The 20,707-nt window shown below is 53.2% G+C and overlaps 11 protein-coding genes across 11 annotated transcripts; 7 read left to right on the top strand and 4 right to left on the bottom strand.

Annotated features, from left to right (window-relative positions):
• Positions 1–465: 465 nt before the first annotated feature.
• Positions 466–1,412, top strand: BO72DRAFT_74451 (uncharacterized protein). Its single transcript, XM_040950670.1, has one exon. It carries the CDS (start codon positions 635–637, stop codon positions 1,226–1,228), a length of 594 nt encoding a protein of 197 aa, XP_040802475.1. The 5' UTR covers positions 466–634; the 3' UTR covers positions 1,229–1,412.
• A 148-nt stretch (positions 1,413–1,560) lies between these two features.
• On the bottom strand, positions 1,561–2,250 carry BO72DRAFT_447129 (GNAT family N-acetyltransferase; the record flags this gene model as incomplete). Its single annotated transcript, XM_040944459.1, has 1 exon — positions 1,561–2,250. The coding sequence occupies exon 1, from the start codon at positions 2,239–2,241 to the stop codon at positions 1,561–1,563; it is 681 nt and encodes a 226-aa protein (XP_040802474.1). The 5' UTR covers positions 2,242–2,250.
• A 1,281-nt stretch (positions 2,251–3,531) lies between these two features.
• Positions 3,532–4,617, top strand: BO72DRAFT_375502 (T2 family ribonuclease; the record flags this gene model as incomplete). The annotated part of the gene is made up of 5 exons (XM_040941181.1): positions 3,532–3,737; positions 3,807–3,985; positions 4,073–4,188; positions 4,273–4,468; positions 4,562–4,617. 5 exons carry the CDS (start codon positions 3,532–3,534, stop codon positions 4,615–4,617), a joined length of 753 nt encoding a protein of 250 aa, XP_040802473.1.
• A 789-nt stretch (positions 4,618–5,406) lies between these two features.
• swc5 (putative Swr1p complex component (Swc5)) lies at positions 5,407–6,611 on the bottom strand (the record flags this gene model as incomplete). Its single annotated transcript, XM_040941180.1, has 2 exons — positions 5,407–6,157; positions 6,238–6,611. 2 exons carry the CDS (start codon positions 6,609–6,611, stop codon positions 5,407–5,409), a joined length of 1,125 nt encoding a protein of 374 aa, XP_040802472.1.
• A 239-nt stretch (positions 6,612–6,850) lies between these two features.
• Positions 6,851–8,618, top strand: BO72DRAFT_74384 (short chain dehydrogenase family protein). Its single transcript, XM_040950669.1, has 5 exons — positions 6,851–7,266; positions 7,341–7,778; positions 7,853–7,950; positions 8,030–8,107; positions 8,190–8,618. The coding sequence occupies exons 1-5, from the start codon at positions 7,101–7,103 to the stop codon at positions 8,442–8,444; spliced, it is 1,035 nt and encodes a 344-aa protein (XP_040802471.1). The 5' UTR covers positions 6,851–7,100; the 3' UTR covers positions 8,445–8,618.
• BO72DRAFT_74360 (uncharacterized protein) lies at positions 8,619–9,696 on the bottom strand. The gene is made up of 2 exons (XM_040950667.1): positions 9,276–9,696; positions 8,619–9,206 (listed from the first exon to the last, which is right to left on the bottom strand). The coding sequence occupies exons 1-2, from the start codon at positions 9,603–9,605 to the stop codon at positions 8,793–8,795; spliced, it is 744 nt and encodes a 247-aa protein (XP_040802470.1). The 5' UTR covers positions 9,606–9,696; the 3' UTR covers positions 8,619–8,792.
• Positions 9,697–10,381: 685 nt separating this feature from the next.
• Positions 10,382–12,477, top strand: BO72DRAFT_74367 (uncharacterized protein). Its single transcript, XM_040950668.1, has 2 exons — positions 10,382–11,128; positions 11,174–12,477. Exons 1-2 carry the CDS (start codon positions 10,661–10,663, stop codon positions 12,287–12,289), a joined length of 1,584 nt encoding a protein of 527 aa, XP_040802469.1. The 5' UTR covers positions 10,382–10,660; the 3' UTR covers positions 12,290–12,477.
• Positions 12,478–14,604: 2,127 nt separating this feature from the next.
• Positions 14,605–15,735, top strand: BO72DRAFT_495195 (intradiol ring-cleavage dioxygenase; the record flags this gene model as incomplete). Its single annotated transcript, XM_040948526.1, has 1 exon — positions 14,605–15,735. One exon carries the CDS (start codon positions 14,605–14,607, stop codon positions 15,733–15,735), a length of 1,131 nt encoding a protein of 376 aa, XP_040802468.1.
• Positions 15,736–16,393: 658 nt separating this feature from the next.
• On the top strand, positions 16,394–17,848 carry BO72DRAFT_375553 (dihydroorotase; the record flags this gene model as incomplete). The annotated part of the gene is made up of 4 exons (XM_040941182.1): positions 16,394–16,448; positions 16,623–16,702; positions 16,833–17,286; positions 17,367–17,848. 4 exons carry the CDS (start codon positions 16,394–16,396, stop codon positions 17,846–17,848), a joined length of 1,071 nt encoding a protein of 356 aa, XP_040802467.1.
• Positions 17,849–17,916: 68 nt separating this feature from the next.
• Positions 17,917–19,372, bottom strand: BO72DRAFT_74290 (MIND complex subunit MTW1). Its single transcript, XM_040950666.1, has 3 exons — positions 19,110–19,372; positions 18,644–18,970; positions 17,917–18,577 (listed from the first exon to the last, which is right to left on the bottom strand). The coding sequence occupies exons 1-3, from the start codon at positions 19,161–19,163 to the stop codon at positions 17,948–17,950; spliced, it is 1,011 nt and encodes a 336-aa protein (XP_040802466.1). The 5' UTR covers positions 19,164–19,372; the 3' UTR covers positions 17,917–17,947.
• Positions 19,373–20,057: 685 nt separating this feature from the next.
• On the top strand, positions 20,058–20,581 carry BO72DRAFT_467733 (DUF504 domain-containing protein; the record flags this gene model as incomplete). Its single annotated transcript, XM_040946855.1, has 2 exons — positions 20,058–20,250; positions 20,316–20,581. The coding sequence occupies 2 exons, from the start codon at positions 20,058–20,060 to the stop codon at positions 20,579–20,581; spliced, it is 459 nt and encodes a 152-aa protein (XP_040802465.1).
• Positions 20,582–20,707: the final 126 nt, after the last annotated feature.

The raw sequence follows: 20,707 nt of genomic DNA, 5'->3' as shown, positions 1-20,707 counted from the left end.
CATATGCTCACGTGCAGCTCCTAGATCGAGAAAACCACAGCAGCCATTATGGTCGCCTGCCCTATCTACATTGAATTGGACTGGATCCCAGCTAACCTCCTCTCTCCTCTACGAGACCGTAGTATTGCGCGACTGCACATACCAATCCCAAAAAATCTTTTCCTGTCTGAGTTACCATAATCCGGGATTTGTTGCTGCCTGTCGATCACCGGGAATCCCCGGGGGTCTTTTTCCATGCACTCTCCCATTGCACGATCTACAAAAAGCACCGTTCGTCCTTCTCGACATCCATTAGTCAGAAGGCACCCACCAAACTATGTACGCCTCTACAAATAGACAACGCAGTCAGTCTAAGTACTCGGTCAGACCATAGTGCGCGCGTCTGTTGAAGCACTAACTAGTTCCCTTCCCCACTCACGGAGAATCTGCAAGCCTGCCATGGCATCGTCATCTCAGGTGGCTCTCAATATATCGGACTATCTAATTCAAAGTAAGTAGTATGTGCCTTAGCGTAGCACCTGCCTTGGTTTGACCTGCTAGTTCTACTTCCATCGAGTCTCTCCCCACTATAATCTGCCTCATAGAACGGCAGTGTGGCATACAGGTAATAATTACCTCTGCGAAAGATAATGGGATGAGACCGGATATGAATTGTGGCACCAGGCTTACGAGTCAGTCTAATGGAATCAATGCAGCCTCAAAAGCAGTATTTCGAGCCTTTTGGGAGAAAATTTTTCATTTGTGTGAACAACCGTCCTGGAGATGTTGTGACCGCTCACATGCAATTCCATGTATAATGGTCAGTTTATGCCTTAGGCAGACCGGTGATCCTCTGACCTCATCACTAAGCAGGCCGCCGCGCAGCACAGACCAACACGCCAAACCTGCTTACCTCAGATCGTACGATTTAAACCACTTCTCCAACTGCGCGAATTCCTTCGTCCTTTTGTTTTCTTTCTCTCTTGGTTGCAATCGTTGTGCTTCCGCAATGGGACCCGCGGACAATGGTCGACCCATGACTACCACTGCCCCTGACCCTCAACTCTCTACTTTGATGTTGGTAGAGCGGGCGAATGGCCACTGCGGGGCGGTAGTCTGGATGGTTCAACTCCACACGGGGCGAACCCGGGTTCAATGGTCACCTTTGGCTATGGTACCTCGATTGGCTTCTCGAACTATGATGACTCTTTCTCTTTGGCATGATGCAGGCTTAAGATGTCTGCTATGAGTGCTCCATTCCAAAATATCAAGCTCAACAGTCTGAGTTCGGAGAGGACAAGTAGCTAGTCGGCGGCCGATACTTGTATGTGTTGTTGGAGACTCAGAGAACGACAAGATATGTCTGTGCGTTGTCGGTCTTTTTCACGCATTTATCTTTTCTTCGTAGGAAATGCATAAATAGGTATTTCGTGCCCTTTCATTGCTGCCTAACGAGACTGTTCACTGAGTGAGAAGCCAACCCCGGCGGTCGGACTCCGCCAATTCGCAGAGGACGACGACGACGACGACCACCACCACCACCACCACCACCACCGCGCACCCACAATCTACACTCTGCCATCACTCCGTCCCCCTCAAATTCAACCCCAAAAACACCGTCTCCTCCACCAAAGGTGTCTCATAATACGGTCCGACGTCCACAAACCCCGCCGCCCGATACAACCTCAACGGCCCCTCCATGGTCCGCAGCGTGTCGAGTCGCATGGCCTGATACCCCAGCTCTCTGGCCCTCTGCACCACCGCCTGCACCAACGCCTTCCCCAACCCCATCCTCCGTGCCTCAGGGGAGACATACAGCCTTTTCATCTCACAGTACTTGACTTCCGGTCTATCGTCACCAGCATCATGACTAGGCTCTATAGGATATGATCGTAGAGTAATGGGACGGAGAGCTACGCAGCCCAGAGGAATGTTGTGCTCTTCTGTGCTGCTGCTGCTGCTGTAGGCCAGGAGAAGGTCTCCTCCGGACGCGGCCCCGTATTTACCCGGAAGGGAGTTGAGCTCGGTCTCGAAGTCCTGGAAGGTGAGGTCGATGTTCAGCCATTGGACGTAGGCGCGGAAGAGCGAGCGGATGGCGGAAAGATGCTCGGGGGTGTGGGCGGGGATGATGCGGTAGGGGAGCGGGGGGCTGGGCTTCGACGTTGAGGATATCATCGTTGTGCTTTGGGGGATAATTGATGAATGATGAACAGGTATCTGGTAGATATTGTCTTGATTTGTCTGATTGCAATGATCTGACATGTAAACAATGGCTCATTCAGTGTTTAATTTTTTCTTCTATCCAATGTCTGGTATAGGGCGTGCGCTACGGTGACTCAAAAAATTGTTGGTATTGTCGATGCCTTAGGCTGAGATATTGTTTCTCTACTGCAGTGCGGGCCGAGCATCGAGTGAGTCTCTTCTCTTCTTCTACTCCGCGATTCTCTTCCATCTGGCTTGCCGCGACTCGACGGTTCGGTACCATCTAGATCACTTTCAAAGCTACGGCACTCGACTCTGTGCGATACACAGGAGCAGCATGCGTCCCACATCATCTGGCTATCAGGGTCCGAGGTCGCCATATGTCTCGATTGCTAGTTGACGGGCTCTATCTACAATGGCTCTTCGGCCTTATCGCTCGATACCTCTCTCACCTTCGATCAATTTATTGTCATGGCATGCTCCGACACACCAGAATATTATCGACAAGGCATGGGCGGGGAGCTCCGATGCCAAGTCAATGCCTCGTTATCGTGCTCTATACACCTCTGCAGGGATGAATAGACAGCTTTTAATTTACGCAGACATCCACTGAGATTATCTACTCCGTGCTGGGCCTGCCGCGAGCTTCCATCAAAATCGCACATCGCAAGTGATTGGCAGCAGGTGTTGACACTGCATCACCCAACATGGCTTCTCCAAGTCCATTCGCCCAGCCTGGTTGATGAACAGATGGAGTTCTCCAAATTAAGCCGGTCCTTAGAAGCTGAAGATCTTCCCTCCACAGCGAATCAGATCGTCAGCTGCCCCGACGGGAAGAGCAATGCAACCCATCCTAATGCACACTACTTTGACCAACCTTTATCGATTGTTTGGCTTCTGCTCCCATTGCTTCTACTCCGAAGGAGTCCCGTCGTAGCTTCATCTAGTCTCCGGCTGCAGAATGACGCTGTCGCGCTCAATTGGCCATTCATCGTCCACAAACCCCCAGTCCCCCTGCGGGTCCTTACAGCATCGTCCGACTCCCGACTCAATTATCGGTCGGACTGGCGAATCAGCAATTCCTTATCAGCACATGTTGCTATCAGCCCTCATCACGATGCAGAGAGAGAGAGACTCTCCACCACAGCCGAGGGGTATGCGGCATGAGCGAGGCAGGCGGGACAATTGTCCATCACCGGCGTATAAGTAGCGCCAACTCCTCTCGTTGTCGTCTGCTATAGCATCTTGTTTCATTTGTCTATTCATCCGCAGGTCGCTCAGCAGCTTTCCACACCACCCTTACTCGCTTTCAAATCCAGCACGATGCCTCAAATGTCTCTTCTGCCCGCCATGGGTGTTTTCGCCCTGAGTGCGCTCAGCTCCGGTGTCCTGGCTACCATTGACACCTGCTCCTCCGATAGCCCTCTCAGCTGTCAGACCGACAACGAGGCTTCCTGCTGCTTCGAATACCCTGGTGGCTCCCTTCTCCAGACCCAATTCTGGGACACTGACCCTGTCACCGGCCCCAGTGACTCCTGGACCATCCACGGTCTCTGGTACGCCCACTCTTTCCCCACTGCCCATTGAAAGACTTCACGGATTGGCTGACAGCAACCGAACTCCAGGCCCGACAACTGCGACGGCACCTACCAATCGAACTGCGACGCCTCGCGCGCGTACACCAACATCACGGAAATCCTCGAAGCACAGGGCCGCACCGAGCTGCTCGAGTACATGGACACTTACTGGCAGAGCGACGATGAGAGCAACGAAGAATTCTGGGAGCACGAGTGGGCCAAGCACGGTACGTACGCTTCTTAGTCCGGGCATACTTATGAAACCCCCCGAGCTTTCCCTCAAAACTCAACTATAACTAACTTTTACTTCGTAGGAACCTGCATCAATACCATCGACCCCAGCTGCTACACCGACTACACCGCTCAAGAGGAGGTCGGCGACTTCTTTGACAAGACCGTCTCGCTCTTCAAGACCCTGGACTCCTACACTGTGCGTTTCTGCCCCGCATCCCCCCGGCCCATCTGGTTCGGGCAACCCACGGGAAAATCGAGGCAAGCTAACCAGTAACAAAAGGCTCTTGCCGACGCGGGCATTACCCCCAGCTCGAGCAAGACCTACAAGCTGAGCGACATCGAGGACGCCCTTGCTGCCATCCACGACGGCTACGCCCCCTACGTCTACTGCAGTAGCAAGGAACTGTCTCAGCTCTATTACTACTTCAATGTCGCGGGTAATGCGATCGATGGAACTTATGTTGCGGCCGAGAGATGTATGTTGAGGATTGTCCCTGACGAACAGCCTTTAGACCCCCCCCCCTCCCAGAGAAAACTAAATGCTAATCAATGGGTTTCTATTGTTCTAGTGGAGACCAGCAACTGCCCCAGCTCGGGGATCAAGTATCTGCCCAAGTCGAGCTAAACAGCTCGCGTAGAACCAGAGGGGTGGTGTGATCCCAAGACTACATCGTGGAACAATGTTTGTTGAAGAAAAACGGAGTGAGTGGGTTAGGGGTTGTGAAAAGTTTCGTGGGTGCTTTATTGTATGTACATGCTGCCACTAGTATGTCCTAGAACCGGTTGATGGAACACAATGCCCGGAAAATCCATATGGCGAGAGTCCACATCATCTATACGAGCAAGGAAACCCGTTTAATGTTCCTAGGTAGTTTTGTCCATCTGTGATTTAGACACATGTGCGTTTTGTGTAGTCTTATTGGACGGAAAGCCGCTTGCCAGTCGGCCGCTGGTGATGGGGTGTTTTGTCAAGACCATAATGGGTTCCACAGCGTGCTGTGGGCGGCTGGCAACTTTCATCCAAACCTCATATGCGAAGTATGTATCCGGTCCAATCGAGTTCTCTTGCTTCATAAGCGAAGTGCATGGGGCCATGTCAATAGACTGACACGGCGTAATGGCGTAGTGGGTCTGGGAGTTTCTTCACCGCGGGCGTAGATTTATGCGCAGGCGAGATGGTTCGTCCGCCAGTCTGATCGCTTACACGCACACAGAGTGTAAGCGATCGGTGCCTGTGAAAGCAGCTAGCTAGTCGGTCTTCCGATGCCGTAGACGGGGAACCCGACAGCAATATCAACATAGGCATTAGAGTGCGTGTGTCGAACATGCTGACTCTGATTGGCCGTCCCAGAGGATACTGGAGGTTGCAATTTGTATGCAACGAGAAAGAAGAAGCGGTGCGATTATCCCTTGTTCATAGTCCCTTCAGACGCGCATTCCGCCTCTCCTCCTCGATGTTCGCACCCACACGGTCCAGGAACTCCATGCGGCCATGGAAGCCCTCCTTGGCCTTGCTGTGCACCTTGAGCTCATCCTTGAGACCCGCACTATCCACATACGCAGCCCAGTCCATCCGCGACTTCTCGACCGTGTTGATCTTCGGGCCCCGGGCGTTCTCGTCCTGCCCGGTGATTTCGGCGGCCGGCTGCTTCTCCCAGCTCTTCTTGATCGCCCCGGTCGGGTTGGGGTCGAACCGCGAGACTCGGCGCAGCGGCCTCCGTAGCTTGATCGCCACATCCTCGGTGGTGGTGGTGGCGGTTGCATCCTCCACCGCCGCCGTGATGACTGTCTCGACATTCGCATCGCCATTGTTGGCGAGGTACAGCTTCGCCTCGGCCGAGTCTTTCGGGACGATCTTCTCCTCCGTGATCATCTCCCCTGCGAACTTGTAGGTGCGCTTGATCTTGATCATCTCCTCGGCGTATTTCGATGGTTTCTGCTGCTGTTTTGATTGTTCTATTTCGGTAGAGGATTCTTGCATCTCCACGTCGCCGTTCTGTGTCGTTGGTGCGTTGTCGTCGTTCTTCCCGCTGCTGCTGCTGCTGCTGCTGCTGCTGCCCGCGTGCAGCGTGTTGTTGTTCTCCGGTGCATTCATCATCGCCCAGAGCGCATCAACGTCCACGGTCGCACCGTCGATCTTGGCGAGGGGTTTGCGTTCGTCTTGCCTAGACGCATGCCAACATATAAATTAGCACAAACCTATGACCAGCAGTCTCTGAGATGTGAAGAAAAACTAAAAACATACGCGCGCATCTTCATAGCCCGGGTACGGACAAAGCCCCCGGTGCCTCCCTCTTCCTCCTCATCGTCTTCAGTCTTCCGCTTCGCCTTGTCTTTGTGGATCGTAGCCTCGTCGCCGGAATCTAACTCCCCAGTTGCAGTGGGATCCTGGGTGGTTGTGGTCGTCTTCCGCCGCTTCGCCTGGGGTTGGCCGTCTGCTGCTGCTGCTGCTGCTGCGTCGTTGTCCTCCTCGTCCGACGAGGTCAGACCGGCATCGTCGTCGTTCTGGGCGGCGAAATCGTCGTCGAGTTGGAAGTCCGAGTCCGAGTCGGAGTTGTACTCATCTTCATCGATAATTAGATCCGCTGCTGCCGCGGTGGGCTCTGCGTCAGGCGCCATGATGAGGTTACGCCGTAGATCGAGTCAGTAAATGCGTGTGGGATAAAGTCCGTTCACAAGCTTCAGCGCGGAGAAGGAGACGGGAAGCTGGAGCATGAAAAGGTGTAGTTCTGCCGGGCGGTGAGCGATGGAGGTGGGTGATTATGTAAGTGTATAAGCCAATCATATTCAAGGTCGGGAGCCGAGGCTACTTCGTCCCTTATCGTGATAAGCCTTTAGATTGAGTCTCCATCATGAACATGAGTGCTACGACTTCAAACTGTGGGGATTATGTTTTTCTGTATGTGGCTGAGCATGACTCTTTGAGTTTTCCAAGGAGCTCTCTTTGGCTTATTCGATTATATCCAAGTCTCAACCCCGAACCCTGCATGCCACCGAATCTCAGGACTCGGCCATGACGAACGACGACTAATCATAATCTCTCAGCCGAGGATGACATTGACTTGACATGGATCGACAGACCTACTAGGTAGCATATAAGGAACCTTGATGTCGATGATCCATCATCTTAAAATCGCCAAGCTACTCGTATACAATTACACCCCGAAAGACCAAGCAATGGCATCCCCCAACAAGCCCGTCGCCCTGATCATAGGCGCTTCGCGAGGCATAGGCCGACAAATCGCCATCGACCTCGCGAAGAACAACTACACCGGTAAGTTACAGTTACACTCAAGAATCTCCAGGCCATCACCTTCCAACCTCAACTAACCGGGCCACAAACATCAGTAATCATCGCCGCCAAATCCACCTCCACCACCACCACCAATCCAGAACAATTCCCCCCAGACCCCAACTCCCCCGCCTCAACCATCACAACCGTCGCCCAGGAGATCAACCTCCTCACCCCCAACACCGCCTACCCGATCCCCGTCGACGTGCGCTTCCCGGCCCAGATCGACGATTTAGTTGCACAAACCCTCCGGATAACCGGCGGCCGGCTGGACGTGGTGGTGTACAACTCGGGCGCGATCTGGTGGTCGTCCGTGCGGAACACCCCCGTCAAGCGGTTCCGGCTGATGCAGCAGGTCAACCCGGAGGGGCTGTATGCGACCGTGCAGGCGGTGCTGCCGGTGTTCGAGCGGATTGGCAACCGCGGCCGCATCGTGGTGGTCTCGCCGCCGGTGTATTCGCGGTTCTTTAGGGGGAAGACCGGGTATGCGATTGGTATGGGACTCTTTCTTACTTTTGGGGCTGGAGGGGGGGGCTTGAGGCGGGATTACATAACTAATTTTGAACAGGGAAGGTTGGGATGAGTGTGTTGACGCGCGGGTTGGCGATGGATTTTGTGAGGGAGGGGAAGACGGAGATGGCCATTACGAGTATCTGGCCTGCTGCGGTATGGTTTTCCAGTTTTCTCGAGGCAAATGATAAAATTTGTAGGGGTGATGACGCTGATGCTGATATTCGGAATCCAGGCTGTTCAATCGGCTGCTACGGAGATGAATCCCGCGGGGAACGATGAATCACGCTCGAAAGCCGATCTTAGGAAACCAGTGAGATATCCAGGTCCTCCTCTTGCTATGGATGGGATTTTGGCATTCGAGGTTGTGTGGTATGCTGACGAACCATCACCAGACTATCTTCTCCGATGCGATCCTCGGGATCTTGAAGGCTCCACCTCATATCGTCAATGGTATGCTCGCGCTGGATGAGGACTTCCTGCGCGATCACTGCGGTGTCACGGACTTCTCCAAGTATTCCGTCGTGCCGGGCACCAATCCCCGGCGGATGATGCCGAAGAAGTTGCCGGTGCTGGAGGTGGAGGAGCAGGATGACGAGGGGATGAGGATGGATAGTGCGAAGAGCAGGAGCACTGCGTCTAAACTATGATCGTCTGCTTATAACAGACTGGTTCGTTTGATACTCTCGCTCAAATGTGTGGGCTTGAGATTTGCAGTATCAATGGATCTTTGAAGCCGATATTGGCTTACCAGCTGAGAGAACAGGAGAATGGAGTTTGGAAGACTACATCAGAGATATAAAGTGTTAATGTCGGACTAGCACATACATACCTACATCCAACGAGCATTTACTATATCCCACCCGGCCCCAAAACCATGAAGCTATACATTCACCCCTATAAAACCCGTACTTGAGGTAACCCCATTCATCATCCATCATCAACATCAATCGTCGCTCAATTACTAACATCCAGGAAGACCCGAACACCCACCCCGCTCAAGTCCCCGGATACCGATCAACCTTGGTATCCACCATCCCCACCATCTCCAACGAAGGCTTCTCCGTCACCCGCTGCCGCGACACATTCCGCTCCAGCCACAGTCCCGCCGTCGCGACGACGCCCATCACGATCTCCAGCCCGATCAACACCCCCAGCAACACAAACGAGGCATGCGTCACCGCGCAGTCCCTGGTGAAATGCGCAGGGACGTTACTGCTACTACTACTACTGGCAGAAGACGCCATCCACTTGCAAGTCCAAGAATGGAGGGTCTCGGTATCGTGGAACCCGTTGTGGCCACTCGCGCCGGGGCGGTAGATCACGAACACGAACCCCACGAGAGCCGTGATGAAGCCCGAGAGGGCCGTGACTGCGGCGAGGAGGTTTAGTCGGCGGATGTGGGAGTGGGGCTGCATGTTTTGATTCGTTAGCAGGTACTATGTTTGACAGTTGTGGTAGGGATAGGACGGTGTACTGACCGATGGAAGAAGGGCAGCGATGATGTAGATGAGGGTCTGGAACGCAATCACACTGCCACAGGCGAGCAGGGCCTTGGCCGGGCGCAGGTCGAGGTTCAGCGGCCACAGGTAGAGCCAGACTTGGCTGTAGCGCGAGGTCTGGCGGTAGTGGTGCAGGGCCACGGCCTCGCAGGCGATGGTGGGGATCGCCACGCAGAAGATGAGGATCGCCAGCCCCAGGTGGACGAGGCGGAGGAAGCGAGTGCGCGTGAGGAACTTGGACTCCGCCTCGAGGGAGGCGTGCGACGTCGAGGTGAAGGAGGCGGCCACGGTGGAGGATGCCGAGTCCATGGCTTCGGTTTGAAAAAGATTGGAGGGGAGATTTGAGGGTGTCAGAGACAAGAAGCGAGAGAAGGCACAGCTCTTTCTGTGAGCGTCAAATGTCAAACAGCAAAGTAAAGTGAACGTGAATTCGTCAAGCAGAAGTCGGTCTTGCCAGCAAGCCGGTCAGGCTCATCACCGAAGAAAAGAAAATGGAAAAGAAGGAGATGATTTCTTTGAGAAGCAAGAACAGAACTCAGATGCCTGAGGACAGTGGGTATTTATTCCCCTGTTGCGACGCGAGAAAGCCTCTGTTTGTGCCTGCAACTGAGCGTTCCTTGGTTGCCAAAAATAATGCAGCGGACCCTGAATGCCCACCCTTTGCGGGCTGCAGGAGCGGCCATCGAAGGCTGTTAGCCGCCCGGCAGGATTCTAAGCAGTTCATTTGCTCGTCGCTGCCCTCTTTTCCCCTGAAGAATCGTTCTTCAAACAAGCACCATGCAGTCCTGTCCTTCCCGGGCGCTTAGGAGCGGTCGGTGCAACCTCACGACCACGAATCGGGGGCGCGAATTGCGGGAAAAGGCGTGCTTGGTATACACCACCCTTCTTTCTATCCGTTGCTCGTGGCGGACAGAGGATGATGATTTGTTTTGGGTCCTCGAGGACTGTGCTTGTGAAGGATCAAGCTGATATCCTCCATGTTTGGTTGATATATGGAGAGTAGAAGGGTGAGCTCCCGGTTGTCTGCAGGTTAATGTAAGCTTGTTGTCCGACCGCGGTCTCCACAGAAGCAGAAGCACTCACCGTGTCAAGCGCCCACGACTATCATAACGAGTTACATGGCGGATGGGAATGTAGAAAGTGAGGGTTGGAAACTGCCGACGGTTGAATAGTCGAGGAACATCTAGCCTTGGTGTGTCATTTTCAACGAGCCGGAACATGTACGGAGTACATGTCATACACGTGATAGCCTAAATAGGCAGAACCTTCTTCTTGGCTCATTGGGTTGGAAAAGAAGACTATGCCAGGTGATCTGAGGTAGGTACTAGGTAGGCAAGGTTCCATCATCTTTTCTGTTTGATAGCATGTCACCATCTACAACTACAACAACCACAACAACTCGTCGTCTGCTTCGGGGTGAGATTACCTACTCTGCAGCCAAAGAACTTGAAACCAATATACTGCACTCGTTGAGCTATTGGGATCAGCAGACTAGCTATTTCGGAGACTTGCGCCGAAAGAGCCATTTTCTTGAAACTGTGGTCGCACACCATCTCAATTTGGTTCCGACGAGCTGCCGCATCGCCGAACCAAGCGAATGGCTTTCTGGGTCGTTCAATGTTTGCATCCCAATCTATGTTGAAGACAATCGGCGGCGCCCCAGCTTTCTACTTCGTTTTCCGCTGCCACACAGGGTTGGAGAGAACGTCAACCCAGGGAACGCTGATGAGAAAATTCTATGTGAAGTTGGTACTTACACCTGGCTCCAGCATGATTGCCCAGAAGTCCCCATTCCGCAACTACATGGATACGGGTTATCAACGGGCCAGAAGGTAGATGCACCTCTTCTCATCGGGGTGGCTTCTGCTAAGGATTAGTTTACTGCTCTCGAAAACCTGCCTTTCTCGACTCGTTCAGTCGAAGTCCTCCGCCGTCATATTTTAAGATTTCTAGGATTCCCAGTCCCATCTGAATATGTGGCTCACAGCAACAAATCGAGAGACCTCTTAGGGGTCGGATATCTCTTAATTGACTACATTGATATGTCAAGGGGTAGGATGCTGTCTGCGTCGTGGGATCAAGGACGGCATAATCCTAGGTTGCGGATGAACCTCTTCCGCAGCTTGTCTGATATCATGTTGGCCATGACACGTACTCCTCTACCCAGAATTGGTTCTTTCATCGTGGATGAAAAGGGTTATCTAAGGCTCAGGAACAGACCTCTTACTCTTGAGATTCAGTACCTGGAGAATCAGCACGTTCCGGTCGATATCCCGCGCGAATTTACATATTCCACCGTTGACTCCTATGTCAGTGACATTCTTGCCTTTCATGAGAGTCGCCTCCATCATCAACTGAATGCAGTCAATGACTTTCAAGACGCCTTGTTCCAGATGGCTGGTCTCACCGTGATGCGAGCTGTTCGAAACTTATTCTTCCGTCCCGATCTCCGCCGAGGCCCGTTTTATATGAGCTTGACGGATCTCTATCAAAGCAATATCTTTGTCGATGATGACTGGAATATCAAAAACCTAGTTGATCTTGAATGGGCTTGTTCTCGTCCAGCAGAAATGATCCATCCGCCGTATTGGTTGTCCAACCAATCTGTCGATGGGATTGATTCTGACGCATACGAGAGCCTGCACAGCGAATTCATGCAGGCTTTTGCGGAGCAAATATCGAAGCGTTCCTGGCAATATGGGGACCAGTCTTATTCTATACTCCAAGAAGGCTGGACCAAAGGCACATTCTGGTATGCTCTTGCACTCGATAGCCCCACTGGGCTTTTTCGGATCTTTTACGACCATATTCAGCCACGATTCTCGAAGGATTATATAAATGATGCAGCATTTTTCAAGATTACTATAAAATACTGGGCATTCAATGCAACTAGGTTCATTCACAAAAAGGTGAAAGATAAAGAGGAATACGATCGGCTTTTACTCGAAGCTTTTGAACAGGCTTCACCGAACCCGACACCTACGCATAAGTGAAAGCGGTTATCTTTCCCCTCTACTGGTCGCTTGAAAGGACGGCTAGCCAGGCATTAATGTCATTGTAAGATGCCCTAAGAAACTATCGAACAATTAAGATGAGCAAAACAAGAGGAAAGTGTGTAGAGAGGCACTGAGCTGCATATATTCTGCGAAGTCGCATCTAATCGGGCATTATTGGTCTGTGAACAAACGACGTCGATCAATTGCTCTCCAGCGAAGATCCCTGTTCAATGATCTAGTGGGTTAGCACAAGACATCTCCTAGTAAGTAGTACGCTGACTCGTAGTACTTAGGTACTTACAAATACAAAGTGCTTGGATGATAGCAATTACGCAGGAAATTCGGCCTTGAGGAAATCAGCTTCCCACTCTTAACATCGGCATCACATATTGACTCATAGTCATTGCACAGCATTTAGGGTCATCACTCATCAGCACTTCCCAAGAGGCATACTAGCCTGATTGACGTAATCGCAGCTGCACTGGGAGGAAAGGGGATATCGGTGGCTGCTCGTAGCCACTGTGTTATCCGTGAGTTCGCCTTCTGAAGAGGGAAGCTATACAGGTGAAGCACCAACCAAAGCTACCCACTGCTCCTGCTCACTACCTCACCACCCCACTCACCACTCATCACTTCTCGTCTCTCACCAAGCGACAATAGCTCGGTATCTCGTTAGAGTCTTTAAGCATATTCCTATTGCCACTGTCACCACAACACCCTAAGTAACCCCGCAACATCGTTCCAGCAGCTATCCCGATGACTGCAAGAGACTAATTAATTTTTTGCCCCCCCCCTCATCTGTCCCGTCTGTGTTGATGTCCAGACATGTTGGCTTGACAGCGTTCATTTCTCCGTCGCTCCGGACAATTCTCCATACGTACCGGGCATTCCTGTCCAATGCCTCCTCGTCCTCTAAAGTATCATACGCGTCTGTTCTAGGGTTACTGACTTGTCTAGACCTGAACCCTGTCCTAAGGCTTGGCTACCACGCGTCCGGGAGCCCGTCTGATGGCAGCGTCATTTTTTCGCACGCAAGCGATCAAACATGTGCAGAGCTCAATGCTTACGTCCCACAAGATATTCCGCACTTGCATACTCGTCCCCGCTTTCGCGTAGTCCTGAAAGTCGTCGGTTTCAGGCCGAGGAGGCGCTCTTTGGTGCAATCAATTGGCCGAATTTGGTCCCGTGCCTCCCTAATACCGTGCCTCCCTAATACCGTGCCAAATCTCCCCAAACATCCGCCACCCGAGTCCTTTGAGTGTATTCGTGGGGAATGTTGATGTTATATGCTTGGCAAAATATATGATCGGCACCGCCGTCCGTCAACCTCAAGGGCCGAGATCCCGTACTTGATCGAAGCGGGATTTGTCCCCATTAGGATACCATACCAGGTGCCGCATTTCACAGGTGCGCTACTCACAAGCCCGCACGCAAAGAGCAGGTCCGGCTTTCACTACTATGAAGCCGTCACGGACGTTGATGTATCGTCACTTTGAGGGCTAATGACCATGTCTCAAACCCCAGGGCTGTCACTGCGCAGCACAACCTCAGCAGCACACCAGCCGATGCCTAGGAATAGGCCAGTCCTCAGCCACCCTGCCCAGGCGGCGGATGATTCTCCGTGTGTCTGCCTAGTCCTGGGCTACTGCCACCGTCTCCAATAACTCCAGGGTTGAGGGCATACAACAGCTGTGTTTGATAGACGGCGGATAAAGATGGAGCCGGGACCCCATCTAGAGTGCAGATCTTCACACTCGTCAGACGAGAGACAGCCAATCACACCCTGATCAAAACTAATAACACGCGTCGCCCGGGCAAGTGATATCGCTAGAATGTTTCTTGGTGGTTCTTGGCAGGTGAGCTTCATTGCAGGGACCCCACGGCCTATGTCTTGGCATGTGGGAGGGACTCGTCATCAGTCATTGCGTCCAGTATATTGCATCAAATCTAGTGACTTCCTCGGAGATGTCACCAATCAACTCCAGAAAAAGCAGCAGGGGTACATACGCCTTCATCCCGCCGGCTGTCTTCTGTTCGAGACTTTTGCAGCCTCTCGGTATAGTGTCGCTTTGATCAAGGAATTGGTTCCGCACAGCGATTGCGATGTAGCTAGACGGTGTGATGAAGCTGGACTGCAGCAAGCTCTTGCTTCAAACCTCAATATGGCGGTAAAACCTATATAAGAGGTGTGCAAGCCGATGCAGAAGACGAACTGTCAAGCAGCAACTCTCACTCCATCAGTGGCAAACTCCTCCTCCTCGTCTTTCAGGCATATTCCCTTCGTCTCTGGCCATTCTTTTCAATATTTCAAGATGCATTTCAAGAACGTTGCCAACTTGGCCATTGTTGGAGGTGCGGTCCTGGCTACCGCCCATCCTGGCCACGAAGAGAAGCGTGCTGCTTCCGAGCTTCTGGAATTCAAGGCCAACATGCGTCGAGGGCTCGAGAAGTGCGCCGCTCGATTCGAGAGCAGCGGATTGAACGCCCGTGCAGAGGTTCGCCGTAGGGCCCTGGTTGACTCGCACCGCAAGCGTCTCGCTGCACGGGATACCTCCTCGGTTCTCGCCACCAACCACAATGAGACCGGCAATGGCATCACTGCCGACTCCTCCGAGAGCGAAATCTTTGGCAGTAGCAGCAGCTGCGTTCTCAACCCCGAGGGCGAGACGGGCCCTTACTACGTTCCAGGCGAATACGTCCGCGCGGACCTTCGCGAGAGCCAGCCTGGTGTGCCTGTGACCATCGAGGGCCAGTTTGTCGACGTCGAGACCTGTGAGCCCATCACCGACCTGTACTGGGACATCTGGAACTGCAACGCCACAGGCGTCTACTCCGGCCTGGTCGCCACTGGCAACGGAAACACTGCCGACACCTCCAACCTCAACGCGACCTTCCTGCGGGGTATCCAGAAGACCGACTCTGACGGTGTCGTCACCTTCAACACCCTCTTCCCGGGGCACTACTCCGGCCGCACCACCCACCACCACATGGTGGCTCACCTGGATGTGACAGTGCAGGAGAACAACACGATTACCGGGGGCACTGTCGCTCATATCGGACAGATCTTCTGGGATCAGGACCTAATCAACGCGGTTGAGGCCACGTCCCCGTACAACGAGAACACGGTCACCCTCACCACCAACGCGGAGGATCGCGTCTTTTCCGACGAGACGGAGAACTCCACCTCGGACCCGGTGTTGAACTATGTCTATATTGGCGACGACTTGAGCGATGGGCTTTTCGGATGGATCACCATCGCCGTCAACGTCTCCGCCACCTATGACCCCAACTACAGCTTCATCTACACCTCCAGCGGTGGCGAAGCTGTTGATGACAGCTCATCCTCGACTGGAGGAAGCTCGCCCGGTGGTGGCCAGTCCAGCGGCTCCGGTGGACCAGGTGGGAGCGGCCAGTCCAGCGGTGGCCAGCCTGGTGGCTTTTGAAGCTCAGGCCTCTGGCTTAACCCTTGATCTCGCAAGCAAGAGGAGATGAAAACGATCGTGTCCGTAATTCGTTGCTGTGTGCTTTGCTTTTCTGTTCTTGTCAAACAACAATCGCTCCAGCTTGATTTGCTCGTTCTGAATCTGTCGATCTGTGCTAGTTAGTTGTTACTCTTGACGTTCCATTCGTTCACTTTCAATTAAAATTGAAGTACTCCGTTCAAGTGCCTAGTCAATTTGACTCCTAGACTTGATTCATCTACCCTTGGTACAAGATAGCTACTACAAAGTACTAAGGTAAGCATTCCGCAACCCGCCGTAGGTATACTGCCATCGCCCCGAAACCGGAGCACCTCCCGCTGACATCATCACCACCACCACGACCACCCCTTATCACCCAACCAATCAAACCCCAGGCGGTCACTCACCCCACACCGCGGCGCGCGCGCGGACAAATTTTGGCGGGGAAAAATAAGGCGGGAGACTTTGCAAAGCAAATTGAAGGCACTTTTTTTCTCCCCTTTTTGCTGTGCATTGCATTGCAAGTTTCAATCTTACAATTTCCGGGGACCTGTTCATGCTTCGCCCTCGCATCTTCAATCCTCGATTGATTGGATCTTTTTCTTCCGGCATCTGCGTCACCAAACGATACCAGTCCGCCATGCCCCTCTCCAAGCTGCAGGGCGTTAAGCTCCCCGCTTCGGCGGATTTCCATGGTGCGTTTCTATTTCTTTGCTTTGCTTTGCTTTGCTTTGCTTTGCTTTGCTTTGGATGCCCCGCATGCTAGGCTGTGTATGCTTTGGGATACAGCGTGGAAAGTGTCAGTTGGATGTGGAGTGGGATGTTTAGAGTGTCTAGGCTAATGTGTTAGGACGAGGGGGGGGGTACAGTCCACCTGCGCGATGGGGATATGATGAAGCTGGTGACGCCTACTATTCGTCAGGGAGGTGTGAATACTGTTTTTGTTATGGTAACTTTTCCCCCCATTTCCCCATATCCCTTTCCCTTAATTGTGCATGGAATCGTAGGTTCGACAAAGGGATTTATCACATGAGACATTATCATTCAGCCTAGTCTTCCTGCTCATCTGTTGCCTCCAGCCGAATCTAGTCCCCCCCGTCACAACCGTCGACCGCGCCCTCGAGTATAAGAAGAGTCTGGAAGCGATCGAGCCCAACGTCAACTACCTGATGAGCCTGTACCTGCACGAGACGGTGACGCCCGAGACGATCATCGAGGCCAAGCAGCGCGGCATCACGGGCGTCAAGAGCTACCCGGCGGGCGTGACGACCAACTCCTCCTCCGGCGTGGTCGACTACACCCAGTTCTACCCGGTGTTCGAGGAGATGGAGCGCCAGGATATGGTGCTCAACCTGCACGGCGAGGTGCCCTCCAAGGGGGACGTGACGGTCCTCACCGCCGAGGAGCGGTTCCTCCCAACCCTGCTGCAGCTGCATGAGCGCTTTCCCAAGCTGCGCATCATCCTGGAGCACTGCACCACCGCCGCCGCGGTGGAGGCCGTGAAGAAGTGTGGGCCGACGGTGGCGGGAACAAGTGAGGATTGATACCCCATCCCTTCACCCCTTTGTTGAAGAGAATGTCGGGCTGACTGTTGGGCGACTAAAAATAAATAGTTACGGCCCACCACTTGTCTATCATCATCGACTCCTGGGCTGGAGATCCGTTCTGCTTCTGCAAGCCCGTCGCCAAGACCCCCGCGGACCGGGACGCGCTGCTGAGAGCGGCTGCATCCGGCAACCCCAAGTTCTTCTTCGGCTCCGATAGCGCCCCTCACCCTGCCGTGTCGAAGAGAGGCGGCGACAAGATTGCGGCCGGTGTCTTCACCCAGCCCTTCACCACCCAGCTTGTGATCGACGCGTTCGAGCAGGCCTGCCAGAACGGCGTCCTCAAGGAGGAGGACATCACGCCCGAGATCCTCGAGGGCTTCATGAGCAAGTATGGCCGCCAGTTCTATGGTATCGGCGAGGAGCAGAAGGAGTTCATTGTCATCGAGAAGAAGGATGAGAAGATTCCGAACATCCTGCAGTCGGACAAGGTGGATGTTGTGCCTTTCCGGAGGGATCAGCAGACGTGGAGCGTCACCTGGTCGTCATAGTTCTTCCTCGCCATCAGTTGCGCAAGTTTTTAAGTAACTTCCCCCTGAATAAAAGTGCATCACTGGGAAGACTTGCTGCTTTGTTTGTGTTCGTCTCCACTAGGCGGATTTGTTTTGACCCTCCGCAAGTAGCCCCATAACAGACTCCAGCGCCTGCGCTTCTGCAATGTCGACTCTGCGGCCCGTAAGCACCGGGTTGACTTCATTCCCGGCAGCCAGCTGCCCGGAGCGCTCCAGGTGCAGCCTGACTCTGCTCTCAATGTATTCGCGTCGCGCATCCGCCTTGGAGTCGACCTCCATCTTATCCTCCGACTGTTGCAGCGTAGCCAGCTTAGGCCGGAGCTCTTTGATCAGCGCCTGCAGCGCGGGCAGCTGCGACAGGATAAACGTAGTGTTCGTGGTGATGGGCGTGTGCTGTTTATTAGACCCGGCCACCGCCCCGACGCGCAACTGGCGCGCCGCAGCGCTCGACGTCAAGAACGACAAGTCCAAGTCTTTAGTCGTATTTGCCGTAGCTGATGGCACTGCCGCCTCGTCACCTGCTTTCGTAGTGTCCGGTTTCGGTCCCTTAGTCGACAAGATCTGCCGTAACTGCGCAATGATCGCGTCGTTCTGGGCGCTCTCCTGCTTCAGCGCCCGATTCAACTTCTTGGTCTCGAGGAGCTTCTTTCGCTGCGCGGCGATCGTATCCGGCGTGGGCGCATCTTCCGGGGGATGCAGGTCGAGATTCTATTTTTTTTAGACTGCGCGTCAGCAAAACAGGGCGGAAAGTTTCGTCACAGTCGAATTGTTTACCTCATAATGCTTCAACCGGATCCAACCCATAAGGTCCTCGGGGACCTTGAACGTGTTCCGCAGGACAAACAGCTCGAATTTATCGAACGTCTTGTCGACGGTCGCCTCTAGGAGCGTCTCCAACTGGTGCAAGCCATTCTCAATCTCCAGTTGCGCTTCCGGGTAGATCACGTTACCATCCTCGTCGGTGTCCGGGATTGTGGATTCGTTGGCGGCGTGCGCGAACCCGAGGCGTTCGGGCGGAGTGTTGAGGAGACCGGTTTCGAGGCTCGAGATGGCTTGGTAGATGAGATTGTTGATTGAGTTGATGATGTCGTCGATGAGGGACTAGATTTCGTGGGGGTGTGGAGGTCAGTCATGGTTTTAGATCCGGTTGGGGATGGGGGGTGTTGGTGGTGAAGTCGAGGCGCCCGCGCGCGCGTGTGTATGGGTTTTTTTTGGTGGGGGTTAAAAGGATTCTGCTTACTAGAGGGGTGTAGCTGAAATGCTCGGTGAGCAAGGAGGTGGTAGCGTCTGTCATGGCTGGCAGGTAGTCGCACTATCTGCTGCTAGGGTGGAGGAAAGAGAGAAGTTGATGATGCGGTTGTGTCTTGCTTTCTTGCCGGTCGACGCGTCAGGCGCGGCACGCGCAAAGATGCGGAGGTGCGGGTGGAGCAACAGCGGGCACAACTACAACGACTGTACCTCTTACCTGCGCGAGAAGGCCTAATCCAGGGCTCTACTACGATGAGATTTGGTCAGAGATAGTCTCGGTAATGATCTGAGGACAACCCTATCATCCGCAAATTTTGAATTTGAGTTAAGAGTTAAATGGTATCTAGTGACCTTTTTCTCAATCGCTCCAAGGGCTAACGTCGTCAGACAGCCGGGGGCTCCATCTCCCTGTCGGGGGTCAACATCTTCAATCTCTATCAATAGAGCTGGATATCAGGTCGCTCATGTCAACCAGGCCCTTTCTATCCTTCACAGGGCTCCCAGTGTCAAGTTTTCTGACCCCTTCGCCACGACTGAACTTCCTTTTCTCATGGCACAGTGCAGTGAGTCATGTAGCATTTACTCGTGCCGTCAGTTGCTCCGCCACCAACGGTTTGAGTCACCAGTACGAAGAACCGAGCCAGCCATTGGCTCCATGTGAAACCAAGGATCACTCATTTGAATCAGTCCCGTGAATTTGCGGCCCTAATACATGGCGTATCACTAACTCCGTCCTTCACTGGTGACGGTCCGCTCCAGCTAACGTGAGATTTGTATGCCGCCTGAAGGCTGCCTAGACAGGATTTAGATCCCCATCGCCATCAACATCCCTACTTCATTATTAAAATCCAGCTTCCGCTACTGTAACCGTACCAATAAAATCATCACTCTGATACAAACCTCTTTTGTCCTTAGAAGCTATACACATATGCCGATAATCATGGCTCTCCAAGCCCCCGAGCAAGTCTCACAAGTCCTTCCTACTGTGTACACTACAATGGAAAGAAGTTCCTCATCACGACGAAGCTCTCCAGAGAGAGTCGCAACCCTCATCCTTCAAGAGAAGCCCATCCATGCCCGCCATATCCCCACGAGACCCGCGACGGTGGAGAATCGATTACGACCTGCTGCAGGTACGTCATTTGATCCAATTCCATCATCCGATGGGCAGATTTGATACTGAAGCCCCAAGTCAAAGATGTCATCAATCGCATAATATGGGACCCGGACTACGATAGTGATGATTTCGTGATTGTATATGAGGACCGATTCGAGGGACGCCTTGAAGCCAGCTTCAACACGTGGAAGCGAGAGACGACACACGACGAGTTCATCCCCCAACATCGTATCCTCCATATCAAACGCCGGTCGGATGAAGAGATTGTATGGGATCGAAGGAGGAGGATTGACAAGGTCTTCTGTAGTGGGAACTCGGCCTTTGACTATCTGGGCTTTCTTAGTTGAATGGAACAACTTTCGAGAGGACGTACTTTTGATGTTCGGGCGCTGGCTTGTTGGCGTACAAGAAGATATCCCAAAGTCGGCGTAGGAAGCCACCTTCCCTCTTCGCGTACAGTTCATAGCTCCTTC

This window comes from Aspergillus fijiensis (assembly GCF_003184825.1).
Source record: "Aspergillus fijiensis CBS 313.89 unplaced genomic scaffold BO72scaffold_17, whole genome shotgun sequence".
Taxonomy (NCBI): domain Eukaryota; kingdom Fungi; phylum Ascomycota; class Eurotiomycetes; order Eurotiales; family Aspergillaceae; genus Aspergillus; species Aspergillus fijiensis.
This window is presented reverse-complemented; position numbering and strand designations above follow the sequence as displayed.